The sequence below is a fragment of the Pristis pectinata genome, chromosome 13 (genome assembly GCF_009764475.1).
Source record: "Pristis pectinata isolate sPriPec2 chromosome 13, sPriPec2.1.pri, whole genome shotgun sequence".
In the NCBI taxonomy this organism is placed as follows: domain Eukaryota; kingdom Metazoa; phylum Chordata; class Chondrichthyes; order Rhinopristiformes; family Pristidae; genus Pristis; species Pristis pectinata.
The window spans coordinates 389,070-408,258 of NC_067417.1; the positions used below are offsets into that span (position 1 = coordinate 389,070).

Here is a 19,189-nt window from a genome sequence, read left to right on the forward strand (position 1 = left end):
TGCAAGGGTGGGATCTTATGTGTCTCCACATCATTAGTCCAAGCTCCAGCTACTAATCCAGTAGCACAACCACCATACCACCAAATAATACATTAGGCATCAAACAAGAGGCCACCGTGTTTACACAATCCTTTGACACATTTCAGATCTATATTCCATTCTTTTTAATATGTTGGAGAACTGTCTGCCCACCCCATTTACCAGTCCCCAGCAGGGAGGTTTTGTCAGAGAGAGGATGGGAACAGCACTGTGGTTTTAAACACCTCAATGACACCAAACTCTGGCATCACCACACGCATTACTTGGTTCCCTGTAACTGGAAGCTCTGCAACTTTGATTAGTTCCAACCAGCCCCTCAGCACAATTGCTGAGTTCCCAACTCCAGCAGAACATTCTTTCTGCTCACTCACTGAAGGTAGTCTCCTTCACGTGGTGTCCAGAGGATGGCAGCCTGCTGGTGAGGAGGGGAAAGGAATTATAGAAACACACAGGGTGCAGCTAGTGAGGAGGGGAAAGGAATTATGGAAACACACGGGGCAGTCAGTTCAGGTTAGAAGGATCCCAGGTTCAACAGTGAGGGGTCAGCGTCAATCAAAGTTCCTGTGAACTCGGTGAAGGGTCAGTGTCTCAGCAAGAAAGTAACACATACCCAGTGATTTACATTGTGAATGGGAAGACCAGCAGTGCTGGGGATCGGTAAACTGAGTGGGCAGACAGTTCACACACTTTGCACAGACCAACGGTCAGAGTTCACTGACTGAACTGCTGCCACAGGGCAGACAGGACCTCAACACTGCTGATCACCACAGGTCTGGAACCTCAACAACTCCTGCTCACGTTGGGTACCAACATCTCCTCAGTTATTCTGGAACACCCACCCTTCCCACAGCAAACAACAGCCCTCCAACTCCCCACCTTCACAACATTGTACCCATTCCCCACCCCATCGACACACCCTGCTGGAAGTGAATCAGCCTCACAGCCTGAGTTCCCAGACACACGTTCATCCTACAGACACTGGACAGAAGTGGGAGCTGAGGGGAAACCAGTGCCACAGCCAGTAGAAGCAGCCGAACACAGGATAAAGACAGCGGCTCCACACAGGCCTTTGCACTAGGAACGGCGTAGGTCAGCCTGCAAAAAGCATTCCAGAATCTTCTGTTATGGAAGGATGGTAATTTTTTTCTCGAGTTTCTCCTCTGGGAACAGAATCCTTTTGACAACATGGTCCAATTCTTCCAGCGCCAACTGTGCATGAAGCTGCACTACCTCGTCCATATCGGTCTGGACTGCAAATTTCAACAAGTGGTAGAGGTCACGCAGGACATCACCCAGAACCTGGGAGAGAGGAGAGCACCAGGTCACTATCAGCACGACAGAAGGCGGCATGGGGGTCAGAGGGAGGGGAGCAGGATGGGGGTCAGAGGGAGGGGCGGGGGAAGGGTGAATCGGGGGAAGGGATGGGGGTCAGGGCGTCAGAGGGAGGGGCCAAATGCAGAGGGGTTGGACTGGAATTTATCTTGGGATTTATTGTGGGTGGAATGTATGAACATTGATTCACGCAGAGGAGTCCCCATTTACCACCTTCCACCTTTCAGCTATTACTGGAACTGGTGTCTCCCACCAATAAAAAATTGCAGCTGCTAGAAACCTGAAATAAAGAAACAGAAAATGCTGGAAACACTCAAGAGGTCAGGCAGTATCTGTGGAAAGAGAAACAGAGCTGATGTTTCAGGTCCAACCCCCTTAGTCAGACCCAAAGTGTTAATTATCTACCCACAGGTGCTGCCTGCCCTGCTGAGTGACCCCAGCATTTTGTGGTATATTTCTGGGGTCTCCTGCACCTGGAGTCATACTTCATCCAACAATGTCGTCAGTCTGCAGAAGTCTGGGGTACAAGTGCCACTGTGCTTAGGTTTACACTTTATCTCTTGGATCTGAACATCAGTGTAACTTGTACCAGCCTCTGCTCCACACTGCAACAAGCCAGGTTTCAGCCACAGGTGCTAACAAAATAGACATTATTTCCTTCACATACCTTGTCTGGCTCACTGATCCAGGTTGGGAACTGGTCTCCCATCTTTACCTTTCCTGCACTCTCACCAACAGGAACAGGTCAGACATAATGAGCCGACACAGGTAGATTCCATCCATACTGGAACACCTGGGTTCAATCCTAACCTTTCAGTACGCAGTCCACTGTCCCTCAGCATTCAAATCATTCGACCTAATGTAGCAACTGAAAGACTGTACCTACGACAGTGTGGCACTCCCTGAGGACTACCTTGGTGACAGTGTGGCACTCCCTCACGACTGCCTTGGTGACAGTGTGGGACTGCCTTGGTGACAGAGTGGCACTCCCTCACGACTGCCTCGGTGACAGTGTGGCACTCCCTCAGGACTGCCTCGGTGACAGTGTGGGACTGCCTCGATGACTGTGGCACTCCCTCACGACTGCCTTGGTGACAGTGTGGGACTGCCTCGATGACTGTGGCACTCCCTCACGACTGCCTCAGTGACTGTGGCACTCCCTCACGACTGCCTCGGTGACAGTGTGGCACTGCCTCGATGACTGTGGCACTCCCTCACGACTGCCTCGGTGACAAGAGTGGCATTCACTAAGGACCACTTCACTGATGGTGTAGCACTCCTTCAGAACTGCACTGCACTGTCAGCCTGCATTGTGTCTGGAGAATGGCCTGAACCTTTAAGAACATAAGAAATAGGAGGAGTAAACTCTGATCCTTTCAGCCTGCTTCACCATTTATCAAGATCATCACTGATCTTCCACCTCAGGGCATTGTCCATTCCCTTGATTCCTCTACTCTGAATGAATTCAATGACTGAGCCTCTACAACCCTCCAGGACAGACGATTCAAAAAATTCACCACCCTCTATGTAAGAAATTTCTCCTTGGCTAGCCCTTACTCTCAAACTGTGACTCCTCAGCCAAGGAAACACCCTCCCTGCACCCAGACAGTTGAGCCCGCTAAGAATTTTTGAAGTTTCAGTGAGATCCATCATTCCTCTAAACTCCAAAGAATACTGTACCAGTTCACTCAACCTCTCCTCATGTAGCAGACCTGGAACCAGTTTAGTGGACCTTCTTCTGCAAGTGCTGCAGCTGGTAGAGCCACTGCCTCACAGGGTTCAATCCTGACCTTGGGTGCTGTCTGTGTGGAGTTTTCATGTTCTCCATGACCCTGTGGGTTTCTCCTAAGTGCTTTGGTTCCTCCCACATCCCAAAGATGTGCAAGTTGGTAGGTTAATTGGCTGCTGTAAATTGCCCCTAGTGGGGGGGGGGGGCGGGGGGAGTTGAAGAGAATGGGGAGAAACAAAAGGCATTAATGTAGGATTAGTGTAAAATGGGTGGTTGATGGTTGGCATGGACTCGATGGCCGGAAGGGCCTGTTTCCGTGCTGTATCTCTCTGACTCCTTCTCAGCAAGAACACACTGTTGGATAAGGGGAACAAAACTCATCTAGGCACTGCATGACTGCGGGAAGTCTTTACCCCTGTAGTCAAATCCACACAGTAAAAGCCTAGATACTACTTATCCTAATTACTTGCTACATCTGCATGTTGGCCTCCAGTGTCTTGTGCACAAGGACACCCAGATCTCTTTGAACACCACCATGTATAAAAAAAACTACCATGCTGTGCAAAGTGGATAACCCCACATTTTTTCAACATTACGTTGTATCTGCCATGTTCTTGCCCACTCACTCAGATTGTTCAGATCTTCTGGAAGCTTCTATACATTCTCCTCCCTATCCACAGCCCCAGACCCGGCCTATCTCTGTAACTCAAGCTCTCCAGTCCAGGCGACATTCCTGTGAATCGCTCCAGCACCCTTTCTTGCTCAATCACATCCTTCCTGTAGTGTGGTGACCAGAAATGCACACAGTACTCCAAGTGCAGCCTCACCAACTATTTCTACAATGACTTTCTACCCTTCAATCCACTGGGACAATTCCAGAATCCATAGTATTTTGAGTGCCTGGCAGAACGGGCTGTGTTTGGAGGTGCTGCCCACCTCTGTCCTGTCCTTTTGCTGAAACAATTGCAAGTGGCAAGTTCCTCCCTTACCTGAAGAGCCTTCTCACAAAGTCCCCGCAGCAGGAGAGTGATTACATGGATTGCAGCCCGACGCACCTCTGCCTCACGTTCTGTCTTAACAATGGCAGAAAGGCATGAGGTCACCTGGGTAGAAAACAGAGTGGTAACAGAGTGAATTGGTGCAGCTGTACCCACCTGGCCAGCAGCAATAGTTTCAGTACAATGTTTAATCCTGTCAGATTACAAAAACACAATGACATCTTGATTGCTGGAACTCATCAACACTTACCTGGGCCTTTCAATACATTACTTTAGGAAGGGTTGAACTTCTGCACCTTTCATTGGCCTGACATCTAGGTATCAACATGAAGTTTGAGAGGAGCCACTCTGATAGACTGGACAAACTGGGGTTGTTTTTATTGAAAGATTGAAGAGATCTGATAGTGATCTAAACTAGTGGTTGGTGAGCTGATACCTAGAGAAGCAAAGTTCAGGATAATCACAAATGAAGGAGGAAGCCAGAGGAAGTGGTAGAGGCAGGTACAATTACAACGTTTAGACAGGTACATGGATCGGGAAGGTTTAGAGGGATATGGACCAAACATGGGCAAATGGGATCAGCTCAGGTAGACTGGTTGGTCAGCATGGACAAATTGGGCTGAAGGGCCTTCTTTGTGCTGTATGACTCTATGACTCAAAGGGAGAAGTTTGACTGATTTATTTTGCAGAGGGCTGTCGGGAAGTCAGATGCCAGAAGCAACAGAGGAATAGAAATCATAACAGCTTTTAACTGGGAAATGCATCTGAATAATAAAGAACAGGGAATAGAACCACAGTCTGCATCAGGGAGACAGCCAAACAGCATTGATGCTGTGAAATTCTAGGATACCAACCATTCAGGTCAGTTAGCCTGGGTCATGCATCACACATGGTTGTTCTCTAGGAGGCAATGACGGTGAAGAAAGGATGCTAAAAGAAAATGAAAAAAGGAGTAACTATAGGTCAGTAGCCCAACTGTTCCTCTATCCTCAACATACTCTCCCGTGTTCATCTCTCCTGCCTGATTTATAAAACTGTCATACAGTCAGAGTAGTACAGCGCAGTAACAGGCCCTTCGGCCCAACTGGTCCATGCCGACCACAGCATCCTCCCTGCTAGTCCCAGTTGCCTACGTTCGGCCCATGACCCTCCTGTAACTTTACAGAAAAATGGATAAGTCATAGAGTCATTCAGCACGGAAACAGGCCCTTTGGCTCAGCGCATACCACCAAAGTTGGTAGTAGGATAGTTGATAGTACACTTGTCCTCATTAGTCAGGGCATTGAGTACATTGAGTTGGGACGTAATGTTACAACTGCACAAGATGTTGGTAAGACCACACTTGGAGTATTGTGTGGCGTTCTAGTCACCATACTATAGGAAGGATGTCATTAAGCTGGAAAGGGTGCAGAAAAGATTCACATGGATGTTGCTGAGACTAGAGGGCTTGAATTATAAGGAGAAGCTGGGACTTTTTCCCCTCCTGGAGTGTAGGAGGCTGAGGGGTGAATTTAGAGAGGTATATAAAATCATGAGGGGCATAGATAAGGTGAATGGTCACATTCATTTAACTAATCACCTCTTTCACAGCACCTTCCCGGTGATGCTGCATCTCTCTTGGTTATTCTGTTATTGTCACCAGCATTTCTTTTTGTACTACTTCAGATTGCACTACAATCTTTGCAACAGTCTGCTATCTTGCACTTATTGCTGTATTTTCTATTACCATATATACTGTTTATTCTGAGCTTCATGTGAAATGAGCAAGGAATTTCATTGCAGCTAGCGTCCTTAGAACAGAGAACACGACAGAGAGCACAGGAACAGGCCCTTCAGCCCACTATGTCAGTGCTGAACATGATGCCAAATTAAACTAATCCTTTCTGGCTGCACAAGATCTACATCCCTCCACTCCCTGCATAGTCATGTGACTATCTAAAAGCCTCTTGAATGCCACTATCATAGCTCCTTCCACCACCACCCCTGGCAGCTCGTTCCAGGCACCTGTGTATAAAAAAAAACCTGCCTTGCACATCTTTAAACGTTCCCCCTCTCACCTTAAAGCTACGCCCTCTAGTATTTGACATTTATACCCTGGGATAAAGACTCTGACTGTCTACCGAATCGATGCCTCTCATAATCTTATAAACCTCTGTCGGGTCTCCCCTCAGCCTCCGCCGCTCCAGAGAAAACAACCCAAGTTTGTCCAACCTCTCCTTATAGCCCACGCCCTCTAATCCAGGCAACATCCTGGTGAACCTCTTCTGCACGCTTTCCAAAGCCCCCACACCCTTCCAGTAACAGGGCAACCAGAACTGCACACAATAGTCCAAGTGCGGCCATAGAACCATACAGCACAAAACAGGCCCTTTGGCCCACCATGTTGTGCCGTCCATCAAACCACCCTCACTACCTAACCCCTTCCTCCCGCATATCCCCCCATCCCACACTCCTCCATATGCCTATCCAACAAGCTCTTGAACCTGTTCAATGTATCTGCCTCCACCACCACCCCAGGCAGTGCATTCCATGCACCAACCACTCTCTGGGTGAAAAACCTCCCCCTGACATCTCCCCTGAACCTCCCACCCATAACTTTAAAGCCATGACCTCTCGTCTTGAGCATTGGTGCCCTGGGAAGGAGGTGCTGACTGTCTACTCTATCTATTCCTCTCAATATTTTACATACCTCTATCATGTCTCCTCTCATCCTCCTCCTTTCCAGTGAATAAAGCCCTAGCACCTTAAGCCTCTCCTCATATTCAATACTCTCTAATCCAGGCAGCATCCTGGTAAATCTCCTCTGCACCCTCTCCAACGCCTCCACATCCTTCCTATAATGAGGCGACCAGAACTGGACACAGTACTCTAAGTGTGGCCTAACTAGAGTTTTGTAAAGCTGCATCATCACCTCGCGGCTCTTAAACTCAATCCCGCGACTTATGAAAGCCAACATCCCATTGGCCTTCTTAACTGCTCTTTGCACCTGTGAGGCAACTTTCAATGAACTGTGAATATGAACCCCCAGATCTCTCTGCTCCTCCACACTGCCAAGTACCTTGCCGTTTACCCTGTACTCTGCCCTGGAGTTTGTCCTTCCAAAGTGTACCACCTCACACTTCTCCGGATTGAACTCCATCTGCCACTTGTCAGCCCAGCTCTGCATCCTATCAATATCCCTCTGTAAGCTCCGACAGCCCTCCACACTATCCACAACACCGCCGATCTTAGTGTCGTCCGCAAACTTACTAACCCAGCCCTCCACCCCCTCATCTAAGTCATCTATAAATATCACAAAAAGTAGAGGTCCCAGAACCGATCCCTGCGGGACACCACTAGTCACTGCCTTCCAATCCGAGGGCACTCCTTCCACCACAACCCTCTGCTTTCTACATGCAAGCCAATTCCTAATCCACACAGCCAAGCTTCCTTGGATCCCTTGGCCTCTGACCTTCTGAAGAAGCCTACCATGAGGAACCTTATCAAACGCCTTACTAAAATCCATGTAAACCACATCCACCGCACTGCCCTCATCAATCTTCCTGGTCACCTCCTCAAAGAACTCTATCAGGCTTGTGAGGCAAGATCTTCCCTTCACAAAGCCATGCTGGCTGTCCCTAATCAGTCCATGATTCTCAAGGTGTTCATAAATCCTATCCCTTAGAATCCTTTCTAACAGCTTACCCACCACAGACGTGAGACTCACCAGTCTATAATTCCCTAGCCTATCCCTATTACCTTTTTTGAACAAGAAACTTTGGCCGAACCAAAGTTTTATACAGCTGCAACGTAACTTCCCGTCTCTTATACTTTATGCGCCCATCAATGAAGGCAAGCATGCCGTATGCCTTCTTTATCATCCTGCTTGTCTGGTCACTTTCAGGGAGCTATGGCTTGGACCCTAAGATCCCTCAGTACATCAATACTGTAAAGAGTCCTGCCACTAACTGTATACTTTCCCCTTACATTTGACCTCCCAATGTGCCACACCTCACACTTGCCTGGATTAAACTCCATCTGTCATTTCTCCAGTCATATCTGCGAATGATCTATATCCTGAGTTACTGTTCATGCAGCACTGTACAAGTCCCAGAAGCTGCACCCTACTCTTCCTCCATAACTCTGCAAACACTTCCGTCGGGTATATATCCAGTGCCCCACTGATTCTGTTTCCATCACCCTAAGATCCTGACTGTTCTCTCAGTAAACACATCTCTCCTTAGATCCTCCTTGAACCTTTTACCTAGAGGTTTGAAGTCTGGATTTGCTATGCCTCGAACCATCAGCTAATGGAAACAGCTCCCCTAATTTACTTAGATAAACCCGTCATGATCTTGTATATTTCTGTCAAGTATCCTCTCAACATTCCTTGCTTCAAGGAGAACAATCCCATTTGATGTTGGTTCCCTTGGCAAGTCTATAAAAAACTCACTAACCTGTCAGGCTCCAGTGATGCAGAGATCAGACAATATAGAAGACTCCTTCACTTGGCACTGAATTTGACTGGATTTATGAACACAAAATGCTGGAAAGATGTGTTCAGGGTAAATAGAAAAGAATTGTTGAACGGGGTTAATGTTTCAGGTTGAAGACCCTGCATTGGTACTGTGCCTTCAACCTGAAGCATCAGCTCTTATTCTCTGATCCACAGACTCGCCAAGTGTTTCCAGAATTTTGTTTCAGCTTCCAGCATATACAGTTTTCTGATTTCCAAAAATGTGTTCCCACTAGCAGAGGGATCAAGGTCCAGAGGGCACAGATTTAATGCAACTGGCAAAGATCTTGGGTGAAGTGAGGAAAAACCTTTACATATGGTCAGTATTTATGATCAGGAGTACACTGCCTTACAGTTGTAACTGCAGATTTAATTCTAGATTTCAAAAGGGAATTTGATAAAGATCACAGATGAAAGCTTACCTCAACTCCTTTCCCACCTAATCTCCATTTCCCTCAATTTCCAGGTATTACAAAAATCGGTTGATCTTAGCTTTCAATATTCCCAGTAACCGAGTATCCACAGCAACCCCCACCACCTTCCCCCACTCCTCACTGGGAAAAAAAGAATTCACAAACAAGAAATTCCTCCCAACACTTTAATATATCCAGTTAATGACCCTTCATCAGAATTATTCTTAACAACCAGCCAGTGAAACCCTTTCAGACCAGGGATCATGATACCCAAAATCATGAAGTTTGTAGAATAAGACGTTAAGATACAGGAGATGAGGCCATTCAGCCCATGAAGTCTGCTCCACCATTCAATCATGGCTGATTTATTTTTCCCTCTCAACCCCATTCTCCTGCCTTCTCCCCGTATCCTTACTAATCAAGAACCTATCAACCTCTGCTTTAAATATACCCAATGACTTGGCCTCCACAGCCGTCTGTGGCAATGAATTCCACAAATTCACCACCCTCTGGCTAAGGAAATTCCTCCTCATCTCTGTTCTAAAGGGATGTCCTTCTATTCTGAGGCTGTGCCCTCTGGTCCTAGGCTCTCCCATTACTGGGAGCATCCTCTTCATGTCCACCCTATCCAGGCCTGTCAATATTCAGGAGGTTTCAATGAGATCTCCCCTCATCTTTCTAATCTCCAGCGAGTACAGGTCCAGAGCCATCAAACACTCTGCATACATTAACCCTTTCATCCCCAGGATCACTCTTGCAAACCTCCCCTGGAATTAAAGGGTCAGTAGCAGCAAGGATTAGGCACTGAATTAAAGGTAGAAGGCAGAGGGTAGAGGTAATGATTATTTTTGAGACTAGAGGATGGTTGGTAGTGGTGTTCCCCAAGTATCAATGCTTACAAATTTCTATAGATGTATGGCAGAGAGCATTCTGACTGGTTGCATCACAGCTTGGTATGGAGGCTCCAATGCACAGGATCGCAAGAGGCTGCAGAGGGTTATAGACTCAGCCAGCTCCATCACAGGCACAACCCTCCCCCACCATCGAGGACATCTTCAAGAGGCAGTACTTCAAGAAGGCAGCATCTATCATTATGGACTCTCACCACCCAGGACATGCCCTCTTCTTGTTACTACCATCGGGGAGGAGGTACAGGAGCCTGAAGACCCATACTCAATGATTTAGAAACAGCTTCTTCCCCTCCGTCATCAGATTTCTAAATGGTCCATGAACCCATGAACACTACTTTGTTATTCCTTTTCTTTTGCACTATTTATCTTTGTAATTTAGAGTAATTTTATGTCTCTGCACTGAACTGCTGCCGCAAAACAACAAATTTCACATCATTTAAGTCAGTGATAATAAACCTGATTCTTCTTCTTATTTGATATATTAATGACTTGAACATGGCGTTCAGGTTAGATTTCCACATTTCTGGAGCACAGAGTTTGGAATTGCAGAAACCAGTGTGGATGATAGCAGCAGAATGTAAGAAGACAGAGATAGGCTGGCTTAGTAGAAGGCTGATGTGATATTCTTTCTGCCAGTGTGTCAGAATATACATTTTTTTTTGTTATTCAATTTTCTGGATTTAGCAAGCCCAGCACTTATTACACATCCCTAAATTCCCATGAACCGAGAGGCTTCCTGGGCCACTTGAGGACATTTAACTGTCAAGGACATCAGTGGATGTGGAAACTGGCCAGACCACGTAAAGACAGCAAGTGACGTTCCCTGAAGGACATAAGTGAACCAGATGGGTTTTTACAGCAAACTGGTAGTTCTAGGGGTTATCATTGCTAATAACTAGCTGTTTTCTTCAAAATTCCAGATTATTCCACTGCTCCAATCGTGGGATATGAACTCAGGTCTCCGATTGTTAATGATTAGTCATGAGGGTCTGGCAGAAACTGTAATCATGTACCATCATGCCTTGAAGGAAGCAAATGCTTCCTGAATCAGAATCAGGTTTATTATCACTGACATATGTCATGAAATTTGTTGTTTTGCAGTAGCAGTACAGTGCAAGATATAAAAATTACTAATTAATAAAAGTTACCAAAACATTAAATAGTGCAAAAGAGGACTAACGAGGTAGAGTTCATGAACCGTTCAGAAATCTGATGGCAGAGGGGACGAAGCTGTTCCTGAAATGTTGAGTGTATGTCTTCAGGCTCCTGAACCTCCTCATTTCTTGTTATTGGGTACTTGTTTCCATCCCAGATACCGTAAAAGTGTAAATGTGCATCTGCTTTTCAGAGAACATAACAAACAGGAGCAGGAGGAGGCCATGTGGCCCATCGAGCCTGCTCCGCTATTCAATAAGATCATGGCTGATCTGGTCGTGGACTCAGCTCCACCAATCTGCCTTTTCCCCATAACCCTTAATTCCCCTACAAAAATCTACCTAACTGTGTCTTAAATATATTTAATGAGGCAGCTTTCACTGCTTCCCTGGGCAGAGAATTCCACAGATTCACTACTCTCTGGGAAAAGCAGTTTTTCCTCATTCTCCTCTAAATCTATTCCCCCGAATCCCATAGTTCTAGTCTCACCTACTAGTGAAAACAACCTTCCTGCATCTATCTTATCCCTTTCATAATTTTATGTTTCTGCAAGATCCCCCTCATTCTTCTGAATACCAGCGAGTATCCCAGGTGACTCAATTTCTCCTCATAGGCTAATCCCCTCATCTCTGGAGTCAAACTGGTGAACCTCCCCTGCACTGTCTCCAAAGCCAGTATATCCTTCCTCAAGTAAGGAGACCAGAACTGCACGCAGTACTCCAGGTGCGGCCTCACCAGTACCCTGTGGAGTTGCAGCATAACCTCCCTGCTCTTAAATTCAATCCCTCTAGCAATGAAGGCCAACATTACATTTACCTTCTTGATAACCTGTTGCACCTACAAACCAACCTTTTGCAATTCATGCACAAGCACTCCCAAGTCCCTCAGCACAACAGCATGCTGCAATCTTCCACCATTTAAATAATAATCAGATCTTCCATTTTTCCTTCCAAAGTGGATGACCTTGCATTTACCAACATTGTACTCCATCTGCCAGACCCTTGCCCACTCACTTAACCTATCTATATCTCTTTACAGACTTTCTGCATCCTCTGCGGAACTTGCCTTTCCACTCAATTCAGTGTCATCAACAAACTTAGATACGCTACACTCAGTCTCCTCTTCCAAATCATTAATGTATATCGTGAACAGTTGCAGGCCCAGCACCGACCCCTGCGGCACCCCGCTCACCACTGATTGCCAACCAGAGAAACACCCATTTATCCCAACTCCCTGCCTTCTATTGGTTAACAAATCCTCTATCCATGCTAATACATTACACCCAACTCCACACAGCCTTATCTTGTGAATAAGTCATTTATGCAGCACCTTATCGAACGCCTTCTGGAAATCCAAATACAACATCCACCAGTTCCCTTCTATCCACTGCGCTCATTATATCCTCAAAGAACTCCAGTAAGTTTGTCAAACAGGACTTGACCTTCCTGAATCCATGCTGTGTCTGCCTGATCACAAGATCACAAGACAAGGGAGCAGAAGCAGGCCATTCGGCCCATCGAGTCTGCTCCAAGGAAAAGGGAAAAAGAAATGGGGTGGGGAAAAAAAAGAGAAAAAAAAAACTATTCTAATCCCATTTTCCAGCCTTATCCCCATATCCCTTGATACCCTGACTATTTAGATATCTGTCTATCTCCTCCTTGAACACCCCCACTGATCTGGCCTCCACTGCTGTGCGTGGCAAGGAGTTCCACAATTTCACCACCCTCTGGGTAAAGAAATTTCTCCTCATCTCTGTCTTGAAACTGTACCCTCTAATTCTAAGATTGTGCCCACTGGTCCTGGACTCGCCCACCAAGGGAAACAGCCTAGCCACATCTACTCTATCCTTACCTGTCAACATTTTAAATGTCGCTACGAGGTCCCCTCTCATCCTTCTGTACTCCAGTGAGTACAGTCCAAGAGCCGACAAACGCTCATCATACTTAAGCCCTTTCATTCCCGGAATCATTCTCGTAAATCTCCTCTGAACCCTCTCCAACGTCAGCACATCCTTCCTAAGATGTGGGGCCCAAAACTGCGCACAGTATTCCAAATGAGGCCTCACTAGTGCCCCGTAGAGCCTCATCAACACTTCCTTACTTTTATACACTATACCTCTCGAGATGAATGCCAACATAGCATTCGCTTTCTTAACCACCGATCCAACCTGGTGGTTAACTTTTAAGGTATCCTGTACGAGTACCCCCAAGTCCCTTTGTACTACCGTACTATCAATCTTCTCTCCTTCTAGATAATAATCTACCCGCTTATTTCTGCTTCCAAAGTGTACAACTGCACATTTCTCAACATTGAATCTCATCTGCCATTTCCTTGCCCATTCTCCTAAACTATCTAGGTCCCTCTGCATCCTTTCTATTTCCTCCATACTCCCTACTCCTCCACTTATCTTGGTGTCATCCGCAAACTTAGCCACACAACCATTTATTCCATCATCCAAATCATTGAGGTACAAGGTAAAAAGGAGTGGCCCCAACACCGACCCCTGCGGCACACCACTAGTAACCAACCAGAACGAGATCCTTTTATTTCCACCCTTTGCTTCCTGCCAACCAGCCAATGCTCCACCCATTTTGCTACCCTACCCATAATTCCATGACCTCTCATCTTATTAATCAGTCTCTTGTGAGGCACCTTATCGAAGGCCTTTTGAAAGTCTAAATACACAACATCTACCGCCTCTCCCTTATCCACCCTACCTGTGATTTCTTCAAAAAACTCCAATAGGTTGGTCAGACAGGACCTCCCCTTCACAAAACCATGTTTTGTCCAGATGTCTTGCTATTTCTTCCTTAATGATCGTTTCAAGCATTTTTCCAACTACAGACGTTAAGCTAACTGTTCTATAGTTACCTGCCTTTTGCCTACATCCTTTTTTAAACAGTGGTGTGACATTCACTGTCTTCCAATCTGCTGGGACCTGCCCAGGGTCCAGAGAACTTTGGTAAATTATCACAAACGCCTCTACTATAACTTCTGCCATTTCTTTCAGTACCCTGGGATGCATCCCATCAGGACCAGGGGACTTGTCTACCCTTTAGGCCCACTAGTTTGCTCGTTGGTATTGCTATCAGTTTTGGTTTATTATTGTCATATGTACTGAGGTACAGTGAAAAACTTGTCTTGCATATCGTTCATACAGGTCAGTTCATTACAGTGCATTGAAGAAGTACAGGGTAAAAATAACAGAATACGGAGTAAAGTGTCACAGATACAGGGAAATGCATTGAAGATAGACAATAAGGTGCAAGGTCATAACAAGGTAGTGAGGTCAAGAGTCCATCTCATCATATAAGGGAACTGTTCAATAGTCTTATCACAGTGGGATAGAAGCTGTCCTTGAGCCTGGTGGTATGTGCCCTCAGGCTCCTGTATCTTCTGCCTGATGGGAGAGGGAATAAGAGAGAATGACCTGGGTGGGTGGGGTCTTTGATTATGTTGGCTGCTTCACCAAAGCAGCGAGAGGTATAGACAGAGTTCATGGACAGGAGGCTGGTTTCTGTGATGTGCTGGGTTGTATCTATAACTCTCAGCAGTTTCTTGCAGTCCCAGGCAGAGCAGTTGCCATACCAAGCCATGATGCATCATAAAAGTTGCTGAGTGTCAAAGCGGACATGCCAAATTTCTTTAGCCTCCTGAGGAAGTAGAGGCACTGATGAGCTTTCTTGGCCATGGCATCTACATGGTTGGAGCAGGACGGGCTATTTGTGATGTTCACTCCAAGGAACTTGAAGCTCTCAACCTTCTCGTCCTCAGCACCATTGATGTAGACAGGTGCATGTACACTGCCGCCTTTAGTGACAGCAATTGTATCGAGGTTCTCACCTCCCATCACATCCATAACATCTCTCTGACATGTTAGACATGTCCTCCACCGTGAAGACTGACACAAAATAGTCGTTCCATTTGCACATTACCCAGTATTAATTCCCCCTTCTCATCTTCCAGGGGACCTACGTTCACTTTAGCCACCCTTTTCCACTTTATATAATTATAAAAACTTTTACTGTTTTTATATTTTGTGCTAGTTTAATAATCTATCTTCCCTTTCTTTATTGCTTGCTTGGTGGTTCTTTATTGCTTTTTGAAGTTTTCCCAATCTCCCAGTTTCCCACTACTCTTTGTGACTTTGAATGAATGAGCTTTTAGTTTGATGCCTTTTATTTCCTTAGTTATCCAAGGCTGGCTCTCCCCACCCTTACTGTCCTTGCTTTTAACTGGAATATACTTCTGTTGAGCACTGTGGAAAAATCTCTTTGAAAGTCTTTCACTGTTCCTCAATTGTCCCACCACATAGCCTGTGTTCCCAGTCTATGCTAGCCAACTCCTTCCTCATCCCTTTGCAGTCTCTCTTGTTTAGGCATAATACACTGGTTTTACATCGAACTATTGCAGCCTCCATTTGTATGAGAAATTCAATCTTTGTGATCTCTTTGTGATTTTTATAAACGACCTGGATGAGGAAGTGGAGGGGTGGGTTAGTAAGTTTGCAGATGACACAAAGGTTGGGGGTGTTGTGGATAGTTTGGAGGGCTGTCAGAGGTTACAGAGGGACATAGATAGGATGCAAAGTTGGGCTGAGAAGTGGCAGATGCAGTTCAACCCAGGTAAGTGTGAAGTGGTTCATTTTGGTAGGTCAAATATGATGGCGGAATATAGTCTTAATGGTAGGACTCTTAGCAGTGTGGAGGATCAGAGGGATCTAGGGGTCCGAGTCCATAGGACGCTCAAAGCAGCTGCACAGGTTGACTCTGTGGTTAAGAAGGCATATGGTGTATTGTTCTTCATCAATCGGGGAATTGAATTTAGGAGCCGAGAGGTATTGTTGCAGCTATATAGGTCCCTGGTCAGACCCCACTTGGAGTACTCTGCTCAGTTCTGGTCACCTCACTAAAGGAAGGATGTGGAAGCCATAGAAAGGGTGCAGAGGAGATTTACTAGGATGCTGCCTGGAATGTGGAGCATGCCTTATGAAAGCAGGTTGAGGGAACTCGGCCTTTTCTTCTTGGAGCGATGGAGGATGAGGGGGGACCTGGTAGATATGTATAAGATGATGAGAGGTATCGATCGGTAGATAGTCAGAGGCTTTTCCCCAAGGCTGAAATGGTGGCCACAAGAGGACATAGGTTTAAGGTGCTGGGGAGTAGGTATAGAGGAGATGTCAGGGGTAAGTTTTTTTACTCAGAGAGTGGTGAGTGTGTGGAATGGGCTGCCGGCAACGGTGGTGGAGGTGGATACAATAGGGTCTTTTAAGAGACTGTTGGATAGGTACATGGAGCTGAGAAAAATAGAGGGCTATGGGTAAACCTAGTAATTTCTAGGGTAGGGACATGTTCAGCACAGCTTTGTGGGCCAAAGGGTCTGAATTGTGCTGTAGTTTTTCTATGTTTCTAATCACACTCTGATCACTCTTTCCAAGAGGATCCTTAACTACAAGATTATTAACTTTACCTGTCTCATTGCACAGGACTAGATCTAAGATAGCATTTTCCCTTGCAGGTTCACTAACATGCTGCTCAAGAAAGCTATCACGGATGCATTCTATGACGTCCTCCTGAAGACTGCCATGACCAACTTGATTTGCCCAATCTATGTGGAAGTTAAAGTCCCCCATGACAACTGCCGTTCCATTCTCACATGCATCAGATATTTCTTAGTTTATTCCCTGTGCCACTGTAATGTTATTATTCAGTGGCCTATGGACAACTCCCACCAGTGATGTTTTTCCTTTTACTGTTCCTAATCTCTACCCAGATGGACTCAACATTCTTCTCCTTAGATCTTATATCATCTCTCTCTATTGCCAAGATGTCATTCTTAATTAAGAGCTCTACCAAAGACAAAACTGACCTACCAAAGAGAACTGAGGGACTGCTGTGTGCTGTCTCACACCTGCTTCACCTGACTGTGCCGTACAACCGGAGGGCTTCTCAATCCACTGAATGGACCGTACAGCGTCCTCAGGCAAAGTTAGAAGCAGAGGGGTCTGCTGCTTAGTTAGAGGCAGAGGGGGCCGCTTCTTAATCAATAACTCGTGGTACTTGGACATGACGGTCCTGATGAGCTCCTGCTCACTGAGCCTAGAATATCTGATGGTGAAGTGTCGACCATACTACCTGCCACGGGAGTTCACTTCAGCTATCCTGATGGCAATCTGCATCCCATCTCAGATGGAAATGAAGCCTGCATTAAATGAACTATACTCTGTGGTCAACAGACTTGAAACAGGACACAGAGGCCCTCTTTATTATTGCAGGTGACTTCAACTAGGCCAACCTCAAGAGTGTGTTACCAAAGTACTACCAGCACATTTCCTGTCCCACAGGGGGCGCTAACACTCTTGACCATTGCTATACAACCATCAAAGATGCCTTCCGAGCCACCCCTCGTCCTCACTTTGGGAAATCAGACCACCAGGCTGTGCTCCTTCCTGCATACAAACAGAAGCTGAAACAGGAGGATCCGGTACAGAGAGTCGTGCAGTGCTGGTCTGAGGAAGCAGATGAGCTTCTATGCGACTGCTTTGAGTCAGTGGACTGGTCCATGTTCAAAGACTCAGCTGCCAGCCTTGATGAGTATGTCACCACCATCACGGACTTTATCAGCAAGTGTGTTGAGGACTGTGTACCAAAGAGGACAAATCTGGGTGTTCCCAAACCAGAAACCATGGATGAACCAGGAGATCCACTCCCTACGGAAGTCGAGGACTGCAGCATTCAAATCAGGTCACCCTGACCTATACAAAAAAATCAAGATACAACCTCTGCAAAGCTATCAGAGATGCCAAGAGACAACACCAGTTCAAAATTGAGTCCCAGACCAGCTGTCAGTTGTGGCAGGGTTTACATGCTATATCGGGCTACAAAACATAGTCAGGCAGCATCGCTGACAACAGCGCATCCCTTCCCGATGAGTTTAACACATTCTATGCACGCTTTGAACAGAAGGGGATTGGTTTGTCACCACCCACCCCAATAGCCTCCAATGCACCTGAACCCGTGGTCACTGTCGAAGATGTATGATCAGTTTTCCGGAGAGTGAACCCAAGAAAAGCATCTGGCCCAGATGGTGTCCCTGGCCGAGTGCTCAGATCTTGTGCTGATCAGCTGGCGGGGATATTTGCAGACATTTTTAAACATCTCCCTGCTTCAATCTGAATTTCCCACCTGTTTTAAGAAGACCACTATCATCCCGGTACCCAAGAAAAACAAGGTAACATGCCTTACTGTCTACCGACCAGTGGCTCTGACCATAGAACCACAGAAAACAGGCCATTCGGCCCTTCTAGCCTGTGCCGAAACATTATTCTGCTAGTCCCATTTACCTGCCCCCAGCCCATACCCCTCCAGAACTCTCTCGTCCATGTATCTATCCAATTTACTCTTAAAAGTTAAGAGCGAGCCTGCATTTACCACATCAGATGGCAGCCCAATCCACACTCCCACCACTCTTTGAGTGAAGTTCCCTCTAATGTTCCCCCTAAACCTTTCCCCTTTCACCCTAAAGCCATGTCCTCTCGTACTTATCTCTCCTAATCTAGGTGGAAAGAGCCTACTTGCAATAACTCTGTCTATACCCCTGATCATTTTGTAAACCTCCATCATATCTCCCCTCATTCTTCTCTGCTCCAAGGAATAAAGTCCTAACATGCTCAATCTTTCCCTGTAACTCAACTCCTGAAGACCCGGCCACATTCTAGTAAATCTCCTCTGCACTCTTTCAATCTTACCGACATTCTTCCTGTAGTTCAGCGACCAGAACTGCACACAATATTCCAAATTTGGTCTCACCAATGACTTATACAACCTCACCAAAACATTCCAACTCCTATACTCAATACTTTGATTTATAAATGCCAGGATGCCAAAAGCTTTTTTTTTTATAACCCTGTCTACCTGTGACTCTACTTTCAGGGAATTATGTATCTGAACTCCCAGATCCCTTTGTTCCTCCGCACTCCTCAGTGCCCTACCATTTACTGTGTATGCCCTCCCTTGATTTGTCCTTCCAAAATGCAACACCTCATACTTGTCTGCATTAAATTCCGTCTGCCATTTTCTGGACCATTTTTCCATTTGGTCCAGATCCCTCTGCAAGCT

The 19,189-nt window shown here is 46.1% G+C and overlaps 1 protein-coding gene across 1 annotated transcript in view; it reads right to left on the reverse strand.

The window, feature by feature from the left end:
• Nucleotides 1–1,145: 1,145 nt before the first annotated feature.
• Nucleotides 1,146–19,189, reverse strand: part of tango6 (transport and golgi organization 6 homolog (Drosophila)) — a 93,938-nt gene continuing 75,894 nt past the window's right edge. The window contains exons 17-18 of the mRNA XM_052028671.1: nt 4,090–4,203; nt 1,146–1,338 (exon numbers count right to left, since the gene is read on the reverse strand). Of these exons, the coding sequence (XP_051884631.1) occupies nt 1,162–1,338; nt 4,090–4,203 (291 nt within the window). The 3' untranslated portion in view covers nt 1,146–1,161. The remainder of the gene's footprint in view (nt 1,339–4,089; nt 4,204–19,189) is intronic.